General features: G+C 35.1%; 1 protein-coding gene across 4 annotated transcripts in view; it reads right to left on the bottom strand.

Moving 5' to 3' along the window:
- VRK1 (VRK serine/threonine kinase 1) overlaps window positions 1-11,683 on the bottom strand; it is a 32,219-nt gene extending 20,536 nt beyond the window's left edge. Inside the window, exons 1-8 of one of the 4 annotated variants that reach the window (XM_087952141.1) lie at window positions 11,490-11,673; window positions 9,285-9,401; window positions 6,946-7,107; window positions 5,649-5,704; window positions 3,087-3,156; window positions 2,052-2,139; window positions 623-731; window positions 433-525 (exon numbers count right to left, since the gene is read on the bottom strand). In XM_087952141.1, coding sequence (XP_087808267.1) covers window positions 433-525; window positions 623-731; window positions 2,052-2,139; window positions 3,087-3,156; window positions 5,649-5,704; window positions 6,946-7,102 — 573 coding nt within the window. In that variant the 5' untranslated portion in view covers window positions 7,103-7,107; window positions 9,285-9,401; window positions 11,490-11,673. Of the gene's footprint in view, window positions 1-432; window positions 526-622; window positions 732-2,051; window positions 2,140-3,086; window positions 3,157-5,648; window positions 5,705-6,945; window positions 7,108-9,230; window positions 9,252-9,284; window positions 9,402-11,162; window positions 11,344-11,489 lie in introns of those variants that run through there. The other 3 variants (XM_026679390.2, XM_087952143.1, XM_087952140.1) reach the window with 3 other exon arrangements.
- Window positions 11,684-13,491: the final 1,808 nt, after the last annotated feature.

The raw sequence follows: 13,491 nt of genomic DNA, 5'->3' as shown, positions 1-13,491 counted from the left end.
GACAGCTAGAGATATTTCTGTAAACCATTTGATTTGAACTAATATGTTAAGAAATCAGGTTTTCAAGTAACAGAACATTTATGCTTGATGGATTCTTCGAACAAAGGAAATAAAAAATTGACAAAGCAGACAAGCAAACATAATTCACTGGTGTAGCATATAATTTTAAACTTCCACCCCCAAACAGCTATTTGAAATTCATTTTGTATTGCAAGCATTCTCTTGAATATTATTCAGGGCAGAATAGCCAATTTGATCAACTGCCAGCAAAGTGAATAAAAAATGTACAACATTAACTAGATATAAATGTCAAGCAGAAATATTAACGCTGTACACATTCATAAAGGTAAGATTTCTGCTGAGGTTCACAGCAGTTTCATTTTCTTTAAAACAATAGGTTAAACACTGAAGGAGGAAAAGATTGAAACTTACCTGATTTGGAATGTCGTGGCCCAGGAGAAGATTCGAGGCCTTGATGTCTCCATGTACATATTCATGTTCATGAATATATTCCAAAACATTAAGCTAAAAAAGCACAGAATGTCAGAGAAAAAAAAAACTTCAACAAAATAGATTTCAATGAGGTCTCTACTTACATTAACATAGAAAAACATTAACTTACTATTCTCAATCCCAACTGTAACACTGTTTTGCGTGAAAACTGCTTTCCTTGTTCTTCAAATATCTTCTGAAGATCTTTCCCTAATCTGTCCATCACCATAAATCTATAACTGATTTCAAAAAATACATTTAAGAAAATTGAAAACAAACATCGTACAAAAAAAATAACATTCAATCATGAAGACTCTAGACATGAAATTTTCTTAGCAACAATTAACAATTGTGTGCCATTAACTTCTTCCAGATCTTTTTTGACTTCCCAGTCTAATTTCCAGACCTGGTATTTCTTAATGGTCTCCTATCTACATACTAAGCAGGACAGAGCATGGTTAGCTTTTATGATGACAAAGGTTCTAGATGCTAGTCCTGGGCAATGCAGTGGCATTAAAAAAAGAAAAAAGAAAGAAATGTTTAAAAACTACTAAAAATTAATAAACAACCCCCTTCCATATTTTTTATGATTTCCAGAAAGCATGCAGGAACAAATGAAATCAGAACAGGATAACAGTTCAATTGATACTAAAGGCAAATTTCTGAAGTATAACAGAGAAGAGATCAGGTATGTCTCCTGACACCTGAACGAGATGAAGAATCTGTGCTATTCTAATTAACCAAACTTCTGCACCATATTCTGTGGCACCTGAAGCATGATTTCATTTAAATACCCCCCTTAGGAAACAATAAAAACACAGTTCTGTTTTCACTCATTAAATAACTTATAAAAAAATCAATAGAAAAGAAAGGTCTTTTCAATTTCTTTAAACAAATCTGTAATGCCTGTCACTAAACTACAAGCCAAAGAGAAGAATTAATCTCATTAACATCCCTTTCAATTAGTACATCTCCTGTTTGATATATTCTCAATGGTTTAATTTTAATGATAGTCAAATTTTGTTACTTTTTTAATTTCACATATCTAGCAAGGTATTTTCAATTATCTCTTTGGACAGATATTGCTGTAATTTAGGTAAATACTCAAAATGGACTATTGCCGGTTTACTCTGTTCTGGCCTTGGGATGAAAAGCAAGAGAATAGCCAATATTGAAATCCTACTATTTGGCCAGAATTCTTTAAACATATTTAATTTTATTCTGATGGAATAAAGCTAACTTGGAAAGTTTAAACATCCTATCTTATACTTCCTGAGAACTACTAAGCACATGTATTAAATTTAATAGAATATCATAAAATTACTTAAGGATCACTTAATACTGACCACAATGCAAACTTCCAAGTTATCTAAAAAAAATACACATAACGGTACCAATTCCTCAATATGTTGATCATGATAATAGAATGACAAAGAACCTCACTTCACATTATTGTTATAACTCATTTTAAGAAATATTGTAGAGTTTGGAAATTGAAATTAAGGGAAGTTACATTATAAAAAAATCTTTTATATTCTAAAATAACAAATGGTTTATACCTTTTGCCATTCTTTTGATGCAAACCAGAACCCCAATATTTTGGTACGCCTAAATATTTCAGTTTGTGAGAAGAAATCCATTTTTTAACTGAAAAACAAACAAACCAGATACTCAATATACCTTTGTTACCACATAAGGCTGAAAACTATTATTACTGTCTATTAAAGCTTAATAGAAACAGAAGAGGGTGGTGTTTTTTTTTAAAAACAGGGAACCTCTCTTTCACTGAAATTAATGGCACTGAAAAGTTTAGAATCTAAACTGTAGATCAAGGGTGTCAAACTCAATTTCATTGAGGGCTACATCAGGGTTGTTTTTTTACCTCAGGGGCAGGGGGGCCGGTGTGTGTGTGGCCAGTGTGGGCATGGTCAGCTTGACGTCACTCATATCGGGGGCACCTGTGGTAGCCTAAGCACTCTGCCAGCGAAAACGGACTCCTGATCCACATTTTCAGTTGTGATGGCCTCCTGCAACTTTCTGCCAGAGAAAATGGAGCTTGCGAGGACCACATGCAGCCCTCCCGAGCTCCATTTTCACTGGCAAAGGCACCACAGACGGGTCCTTTGCTGTTTCCAGGGCAGCCCCCTGGGCCAGATCTAAGCACCCCACAGGCCTGCTCCGGCTCCTGGGCCTTGAGTTTGACACTCCTGCTGTAGATGGACCACATTTTTTTAATGTTTATACATTTTGTCTTCAAGTCCTTCTATAGTTTTAGCAAATTAAATATAATAAATGTATACCACATGAGCAAAAAACTAGCAAACATGCTAGCGTGTTTAGCATATCTTTTAAATAGTTGTTTATTATTCCTTCCCCTTTTCAAGCAGTTTTTAGGGACAAGTGTTAGATCCATTTATAAAAAAATATTTCCAATAAATACTCATTCTATCATTATATGGTTATAATTCATACTCTTAAAATAACCATTTAGAATCCTATATGAATTACAATAACTTAATACTATATATTTCCCATAGTATTCTTATATTTAATGATTACATTGTTTTATTGGAAAAATGGATTGATTTACTTACTTAGTTCAGGTTTAGCAGCTCGCATGTAGAAACTTAACTCAGTGAAAAGTGGTCCATTGTCCCTGGGCTCCTTTAAATATGATTTTATAAATAAATGCAAAGTTTTAAATTTGATTTATTTGCTTTTTTCAAGCAAAGTTTTTGCTAATATATAACACATTCTTCTATTTTCCTATAAAAACTGTTCTTTTAACTATTTAATTTTCTTCCTTGTAATTCAGTTCACTGATAATTGTTATGTAATTGGGAATGAGATAATTTTAAAGTAAAGCATTTCCATATATCACAATATAAATGTTTACATAAATATGGGATCTAAAAACCTAAATAATATATAGTACAGCTAGGTAAGTATTTGAAGGATCCAAGCAAAGCAACCCATCTAAAATGGAGGCATCTACATCCTCCAGAATGCTTATCAAAATTGTTCTATGAACATTCCAGGGTTGTACGCATACTTCTGCAGGTACAGTGAATGGAAGAGACAACTTGGGAAAGACTTTGAAGCAGCAATAAAAAAAACTTTATTGAGCATGAGGTGGCCTTTCTGCTTTGTTCCTGTCAATATACTTCATCAAGCACTCTCATTTTCAGTATCCAAAATAAGACATATATTAACCTAGTTGTCTCATATCAGGTCAAGCTACTACCCTATCTAGTACTGTGCATTCTATTCTGCCTATCAACACCTTTCCAGGATCTTAAGAGTTCTTCCCAAATAGGGATTGAACATGGGTTCTTATACATTATGACTTGAGATATAACAGTTAGTTATGGTACTTCCCATACCTATAGATATTTTAATGAGAACATTTCTTATTAAAAAAAGAATAATGTCCTTGCCATTAATGGAAACAAATGTATGCATCAAGCAATCTACCAGAGAACTGAATTGTTGTACATGGCTTATGCAATTTTTTCTGACCTTCTCATTTTGAAATTGGTGTCATTTTTTAACTAAATCAAAATATGATTATAACAAGACTAAACCATTAGTTTTATTTATTTATTTTTATAAATAAATTTTATTAATTTTACAATTAAAACAAACCAACAACACATACACAAATGAAAGAAAAGAAAGAAAGAGAAGAAAATAAGAAGAAAGAATAGAAAGCAATTAAAAACATTATTTTTGTTTTATAGAACTATTAGAAGAGTTTTGGTCATGAACAGTGTGTTACTTGTGATAGTCCTTTCCCAGATGACCCTGACTTAAGTGACTGTTATCATAATGCAGAATAGACTTCAATGTCTACACACACTATAGTTAACTCTATTCTATAAATCTATAGCTAGTGTCAAATGTCACCATCTCCAAGAGGTATTTTTTTCAAGCTATCTATTCATGCATAAATATAATTTATCACCTTACATTTAAATTCTAAATTATATCACAAAGCACAGATTCATATAAATATTTATATCAGCCACCTCCTCTACTCATGCAGCTCATATACATCACCAGTATGAATCACTATGCATTAATACTTTTCAATATATTTAACAGTAAAAAATATGACATATACATTATTTTACATAATTATAATTGATTAATAGCATCTATAATTCCATACTGCAGATAAAAAGTAGCAAGAAAAAGGCAAATCCACCTGATGCTACAATTAAGCAATATTATTTGCAGCAACATTATAATGCACGCTATAATTTGGCTTTTTTAATCAATAGTCTTCTCCAATATCACCACATATTGAGAATGTCAAAACTAAAGGACCAGGAAATCATAGTCCTATCTATCCACTCACCCATATTGGTTAGTGGGAATATAAATGGGGTAATCAAAGGCAGATGAGAGGAAAATAGGCTCAACTTTTTTGAGGCATCCTGCATGCACTATTACTAGTTATATGGAAATCACTGTGTGATCCCAATTCCTACTATTAACGAACTCATGATCAGAATGATCCTTAATAGTTCATAGATTCCACAGCACACCACGTCTGCAAATGCCTTATATGTTTATCCTCCTTAAGAACTCTAATTTTCCAAATACAAAATTAATGAGAGTACAATAATAAATTCTACTCCTTTACCACATATCTCTAAAGTAGAATAGCTCTTAATTACAATTAGTTAAAAAATAAAATATACAGTGATTGCCCTAGAGAAATACATACAAGCTACAAGTCAGATTTCAGATTGTTGGTCCCAACTTTACATAAATTTTATTTCCTATGCAATTTCTGAACACCTCAAAGGAAACCAGTGTAAAGCATGAGACATTCCACTATTCAACACTCAATCCAAGGAATATAATAAAATTAGAGATTTGAGCAATTTGACAATAGCATTTATTTTAATTAAAATATATTAGCAAAGCTTAAAATACATTCTAGTTTAATTTAATCTACTTAAACAATCCATATAACACTGGCTGCTTAATGATTTTCAAGAATTTTACAAACCTACAAGTGGAAAAGTTTGTCTTTTCCATTTTATTCTTCAAATGTAGACTATTTCAAAAGAAAGAAATTATTTCCAGAGTCAGTCTGGCGTCGGGCACTCAAAAAATGAATGAGTGAATAATTAAACTAAACTTACCACTTTTATAACATAGGGTGCATCACTGGTGACTGATTCAGATGAATTAACATCAGCTGTTAAAATATAAGTAGATTCTATCAACAGGATTTAAAACTATCTTAATATCTCAGCAGCAATTTTTACAAAACTATCAGAGTAATTGGATGAAAACCAAATACAAATTCAAGAGTATATTTAACAATATTGTATTGGGAAGCCTTATGCATTCTTTGCACAAATCCACCTCCATATCACAAACACTCATACAATAATATAAACTGATACATTTTGCATGTAATATTTCAATTATGCATGTAAACAATGAATGGTACATTCCATTTTTAAAAACTGTATGAACTTGCCAAATCTAACTACAGTCAATCAAATATACTACTCTGCTTTAAGAGCAGCCAGCTGGTGCTGCCAAATGTAAATAAGTCCATTTAAATTTTCCCATTAGTGCAACATTCAGTGATTTTGGTGGGTGAATTGAAGCAACAAAGCCTTTCCTAAAGAACAAGATTATGAACACCAACTCCTAATAGGAACATGGTAGTAACAACCATAACAGATATTTTAATTAGTATTGAGTCCATAGCCACCTTGCCCTACAAAAAGATTTCATGTTCTTATATTTATCTGCTGGAACAGGCTAGGGAAGATAGAAGAAGAGGGGGAACCCATTCTGCCAGAAGAGTCCGTTCTACTGGCAGCATCACTGGATAAAATACCAACAAAAAGTATTGTGACAAAGGCCTTCTTGTAAGGGGAGCATGAAGGCAAGAAAATCAGAATAAGCAATAGAATCAGGCACACATACCCAACTACTTTTTATTCAGTTCACCAGATGCTGCTACCAACCCTGCAGTCCCCTCATCAATCTGCTAATCAGCTGAATGGCAGAATCCCAAGAACACTATTTGGCCTGTGGACATCCTTTCCGCAGCATGATAACCATGCATTCTACAGCAACTACTTGTCAATTGATTGGCAAGCTGGCTAGTGCTGGAGAGGCTTGAGGAGTGCTACACAACAACACAGCAAGCTTTCTACGAATTGTTTAAAGGGAAAAAGATAAAGTCTTATTGTCCCTTTTTTTCCCTAAGGTCACTGCTTTTCTACTGTTACAGGAAGAGAGAAGCTGCAAAAAATGATGAAGTTCTCCTCTGGGCAATTCTATTAGTTGAGTATTTCGCAACAAAAATGCTTGTTCTGTAATGTTCACAGAGCTTCTGAAATGTATTAAGAACACACATTCTAAAATAATTATATGCTGCCAATGCCTATATTTTAGCAATCTTGGCAATATTCTTACCAAGGTACAGACAGCCAAAACCACCTTTGCCTATAACTGGACCAAGCTTCCATTTTTTCTTTAAAAGGTCAGTAAAAACTTCTCCAGGAGGAAATTCTTCTGCAAGTTTCCGTTTTCTTGGGCCTCTTTTTCCTGTCGACTTTTTTATATTAGGCATAGTCACTAAAAACAATTAAAATAAAACAAAGTAATTAGAAATAGGATAAATTTGACTTATTTTTAGATCTAAAAGGTCTTTATTGCCTTTTTCTATCCTGTTCTGCAAAACAGAAGAACGAGTTCTGATCCTGGAACTGATTTTAGCACTGAATTTTTCTAGGACAAATTGATCAAAATACAAATACAAAAATGTATTGTTTACTTCCTATATGATGCTCACACCTCTAATAAAGGTATAAAAACAGCTCTGCATTTTTAAAATAATGTATATTCTTACCAATTTCTCTTATCATTCATAGTGTAGCAAATAATTACATTTCTGTAAAAGTTCAAAGATGGGCATATCTACAGAACCATTATTAACATGGACAGCTTGTATCCTTCCAGATATTGCTAAATGACATTATTATTCATTCTGACTATGGTTACTGAAAATTCTCATTCAGCTATACTTAGATGACCACAGTTTACCTATCTTTTGGTATATGTCACAGAAGTGCAGCACAAAAGTAGTGTCCACTTTCTCTTTTTTCAATCAGTGAAAAAAGAAATCTCACTAATCATTCTCTTCTTTTACAATAGTTTTATTTTGATGTGCCATTTAATTAATGGGAAATTAGCAAAAACTATCTTCCCTCATCATTGCTTCTATTTTGCCATTTTTGAGTTGGGCTTTTTAAACTGAGAGTCAGTGATTAGTTTTACCCCTACTATTGCCATCAACTCTTCCAAAACATAGATGAATCTCAGTTCAATCATATGCAATCAGGCAGATGAGGCTTGCTTTCTAAATTGCATAAGTTTTCATACTCGTACCTCTGACAAATATGAAAAATGACATTTTTCGCACTATAAAACGCACTTCCCCCTAAAAAAAATTGGGTGGAAATGTCTGTGCATCTTAGAGAGCAAATGTTGCAGTGGGAGGGAGGGGGTTGGTGTGCTGCCACCACTGGGAATGCTGGAGCCTTCACTGCCGATCAGCTGATTGGCAGTTGGATCAGCCTCCCAGAATACCACCGATCAGCTGTTCCAGGCATCTATCACCGCCCGTTCGCCACCGATCCACCATCACCCAATCGGGCGACAAACGGGCAGCGATAGATGGCATTGGCAATCCCCACCACCTAGAACAGCTGATCAGCAGTATTTCGGGATGCCGATCCACCAATCAGCTGCTTGGCAGTGAAGGCTCCAGTGTTCCCGGTGGTGGCAGCTCAGCTCAGTTGACCGGTGGCGAGCACAACAGAGCAGAGCCCTGACGAGCCACGTGCTGGGGCTGCAATAACATGCTGAAGTTGACCAGGCTGTTTGCTACAAGAATGCTAGCCATAGCTGGCTGAGGAATTTTGGGAGTTGAAGTCCACAAATCTTAAAAGTTGCCAAGTTTGGGGACCCCTGGCTTAGACTTTGTCATACAATACTACATTATGTTAAGCATTTACCATTCCATGCTTCTTTGTGGAACTTTCAATTTCTGTATCACTTTTGCATTTAATGTCCACGTTTCATGACCTTATGTCAGCACAGACACTATACACATTTAAACAATTTCCTCAGAAATGCGGTGGGTAGCCATATTACATAATGAACAGGATAACAATAAAAATACACATTAAAATATCCAAAGAAATGCTGGGCAAATGTAATGCAATTTGAAGGTGTTAACTGTAACTATTTGCACTGCACATGTGAAATTGAAAACCAGTTAAAGAATCCGTCTTGCAATGTACTCATTTGACCTAATGAAGATAGATTTATCCCTAAGTAAAAAAATATAATATAAAATGTATGCACTGACAAAATTTCCAAATACAAAAGTCCACACTACTTACATTTTCATATATATTACACCATTACTATATCCTAGGTACATTTTGGGAAGAACTTGATGCGCATGAAGGCCAACACCAGCTACACAACTGGCAGCTGTGATTTCACATTGTTGTGCACATTATATTAAAGTATTAAATTTATATGCTCCCTGATTCTCAACTCTGAGCACTTTACAAATTGTGAAAAGCATTTAAAAATAAGGAACAGAAAAAGAACAGAAAAAGAAAACAATAGAGCAGAGGAACCAAACCTAGATGGTAGCAAGTAAAAGAAAGGAGTAACAATTGTACTTGTCAAAGGCCTGGAAAAAGAGTCAGGTCTTTATGGTCTTTTGAAATACCAACAGGGTGGGAACCTTTCAAACCATCATTCCACAGGACAGCATTGCTACAGGGAAGGTGTACTTCTGTGGCCTTGATAGGTGTTATTCTTTAATCAATGGAATCTAGAGGGTGCTAAGTCTGCCAGATGAAAGTGACAAACAATATGTAATAAACTGCACACCTTATTCATTTATTTGTATATTTAAACAGACATACCTATCGTAGTGTAGCATCATTTAGATGAAATGACATTAATTTGATACATAAATATCATAAACTTATCAATCTTAAGAGAGTTAATAAAAAAGCAGAAAAATAGGTGGAACCCCATCTTTTCCCATTAGCTTATATTCCTCCCTCTTTGCTTATTTTGTTTACTACAAAATTAGCACAATGACACTAGGTAATTTATATTTGAATGCTATGTGGCATACTTCCACATTCCCCCTCCCCTTGCTCTCTACCAGACTTTTTGTTAACATATTGATGCATTCTTGTGTTTTCATTTTATGTTATTGTTCTATTATTTTACTTCTATTTTGTTTACACTCTTTTCAATTCTTCCTTTTTATTGTTGTAAGCCACCTGGAGTAGCCCTGTGGCAAGATAGAGACAAATAAATTTAACAAAGAAAAAATACAAATTGAAGTCACAGCTGCTTAAATTATATTCTACAGGCCACTGTCTATCACTTGAAAGTAGCCTAACCCACCTCACAGGATTGTTGTGGTGGGAAAAATAGGAGGTAGAAGATGTATTGGATATGTTCTCCACCTCGAGTTATTTATAAAAATAATACAAGTGATAAATGAATAACCCTGGAAAAACCAGCAAATGTGGTAGATATTGGGTAGGGATAGGAATATTTGAAGACCTAGTGCAGCTTTCACCAATCCTGTAACTTCCAGAAACTCTTAACCTACAACTATAACTTCCTTGAATTCCTTGCATATGTTTTAGGAAGAGATATCAGCAGAGCCCTAGTTGTTAAAACAGATGGTTTTTAAGATAAATGTTAAGACCCTGAATAGCAAAAGGCAGGCTTAGGAGTAAACAAACAATAGCAATCTTAATATTAAATATCACTAGTCATATATTGTACCAAAAACACTTATGATCACCATCATTTGTAATAACTAAATTAACAATTATTTAGCAGGTCCAAAATACGGCTATGAACCCCATTGCTATTGCAATTTTTTTTCTTATCTCCCACTTTTTATTTAGTTTTCTTTCTATTAACTGTTTCTATTACATGTTTCCAACCACATTGTTTCTACATTGTGAAATGCAAAACTTATGTCCTTCATTCTCTAATACATCACAAACTGTTGTTTATGTCAGCTCCCTTCTGCAAAACCCAAGATACTTCATTGAACAGAGCACATACCACCTCCCCACCTAAAAAGGAGAAAAAGTTGGCTTGTATTTTACTTCAACGAAATTAGTCACAGAGGCCTCCTGAACAGTTTTTAAGAATTCAAACTACTGTATGATTGTTGAAAACTAATGAGGAGTTTCATTAACCTCAGGTGGGATATTACCATCCCCAATGCTCAGCTTGCATTGTAGACCTACTCACTTACCCCAAAATGTTTCACCTTGCCCTTAGCATCCAAAGGCTACTCCCCCCTTATTTTAATAGATCACCATTTATAAAAATGGACGAAATCAAAATGTTTGGAGCAGTTTTTCCCAAACTGGACCTTCGAACTGTTAACACTGGATCTCGTACTAGTTTTCACTATTAGCCAAATTGAATTAAGGCTTAGGAGGAGGTACTTTCAGTTTGAACTAAATCTCCTGTCCTGGATCGACTTTATCCAGCCCGTCCAATGGAGCGGAGCCAATGGAAAAAAAGCAACGGAAGACACACCAAATCCCGAAAAATTCACCTACCGGTATATATAGATATCTCAATTATATTGCTAATTGGCTGGTTTTTACGCCGACATGCACAACTAAGGGCGGAAAAAGAGAAACACGTAAAGCGTTTCTGTGGACAACGGCTCCTGAAAAGGGCTGCCAAACAGCAGAGTCGGACTACAGAGGGACTAGTAGGAGGAAAGTAAAAGCAATAAGATCCCCCTTTGGGCAAAAGAAAATAGGCACCACATGGCTTCCCAAGCTCTCTTCCCAGGGGAAAGGCGATGCAATTCTCGCTCTCACCCCCCCCCCCCCTCCGCCGCTCCAGAGTCCACAGCGAGAGAGCGTTTCGGGCCATACCTCGTCAGCCAAAAAGACTCTGGCGAGAGGGTCACACCAGGCGAAGAGCGCGACCACGCCTGACCGTGTCAAAGACAAAACTCACTCCACACCGGAAACGGGAGAGCGGAAGTTCGGAGTTACCGCGCAAAACGACCTTCCGTTTTCCAAACGGGATATAATCCCTGTAACTGTCACAGCAAAAGGGCGGTCTCGCCTCCCGCGCGCCAAAAAGTGGGCGTGGCTCCATCTTGGCGCCGGAGCCGCGTGTTCAGCTTTCGCTCGCGCGCATGGGCGGCATCGCGTCTTGGCTGCCCGAGGAAAAAGGCTTCGTTTAGCGGCGTTTCCGTAGTTGCCTCGGATAAAGTGCCGAGGGGGCTTTTTTCTTTTTTGGCGCAATCACAAGTAAATCCCATTACTTTCAATCGAATTTGATCCTGGCAACCTCATTTTGAGCTTCCAATTTTCGCTCTTTTATTGCTGCGACCTCGGTTGCCCCACTTTCTAAATCTTGTTTGTGAACGACACAATAATAAGCGAAATAAAATACTTTGCATTAATTTATCCTTGGAATCTTCGTTGTACCAACCTGTTTCTATTAACGGCAGCTTTTTATTACTGTTCAGAAAAATTGCATTGATCTACCTGTTGCCAGGCTGATGAATTATCTAGTATTTTTCTTTTAAAGTGATTTTATTATATTTACCTTCTTACTGTTTTGCCCCAAAGATAATAGGTTTTGTTGGGAAGATTGGTTGTAGGTTTAACAGTTAAATTAGCATTTTTTAAAAATAGTATATAGTGTATTTAAGATGTAGAACTGGAATATGACATCTTTTAACAACCATGATAATGATTACATTAGATGAAAATATTTTAAAAGAAAATATTAGTATGTAATATTAGATATTACTTTTTTAACAGAATATTTTGGTTTAATACCAAATAAGTAACAGAAGAAAATAGATTATCAATTAATTCAGTTTACTGTATCACCTTACAAAAATAAATTAACTCAGTTTAATCGGGTTATTCATGGATGCGCAATAGAGTTGTAATTTTAAATTCCTATTATAGAAAAAGTTCTTATGCATATAATGGACCTTTTTATAAGAATATATATGCTTTGAAGTTTGTTATCTATCACTACTGCAGGGTATCTTGCATTTAGGGCTAAATTGAGAGTTGCTATGAACTTTTAGTCATGCTACACAAATTACTGCTTTTCTGTAGTGTCATCCAGCAAAGTTGGTCCTGAATTATTTTACTACAAAACTCTTAAAAACCCTTCTGTTCTAATATCTCATTCTGCATTTTATATCAAAAAGTTCCTACATGGAATTTCTATCAGGCCCTAACAAATTTTTGTATTTAAATTTGGTGACATCCTCTGAAACAGCCTTGGTACAAAGACTATGACAAAATATCCAGAGAGCTATGGAGTTTATGTGTAGGCAAGATAAAACAGGAAAAGTATGTGCACCTCTGCCCAATACAAAACTCGCAAGATACTATACTGTGTTTACTGTATTTTGGGTATTCACTTGGAATTTTCTACTATTTTTTTAATTTCATCTTTGTACTTGCAATTTCCCCCAGAGTCCTTTGGGGGGGGGGGTTATATGGTTAAATATGGTTAACAAGTGGAATTAAATAATTTGTAGCTTGGCATAATACAGGAAACATTGGCAGCATTTGCTCAATGCTTTTGATCTGAATAAAATAGAATTGAGTAGTTTGTAGTTCACTATGTTGTAGGAAACCTAATCTTAGTCTTATATATAAACCATGCTATCACATTAAGATGTAATATGATATATTCATAAAGTAGCACATTATGAAAATGTAGCACTTGTGATTTTATGGATAGAAACATTTTAATCACCTGAGGAAACAAAAGAGGAAATTGTTTACAGAAGGCTACCAAACAAGGGTCCCTGAGCAAAGAGAATTAGAATTAGAATTCTTTATTGGCCAAGTATGATTAGACATACAAGGAATTTGTCTCCAGTGCATAAGCTCT

This window comes from Notechis scutatus, chromosome 1, assembly GCF_049901735.1.
Source record: "Notechis scutatus isolate UNSWTSFEM ecotype Mainland chromosome 1, rNotScu1.2, whole genome shotgun sequence".
Taxonomy (NCBI): Eukaryota; Metazoa; Chordata; class Lepidosauria; order Squamata; family Elapidae; genus Notechis; species Notechis scutatus.
The sequence above is the reverse complement of the archived record's forward strand: the minus strand, read 5'-3'. Positions and strand labels throughout refer to the sequence as shown.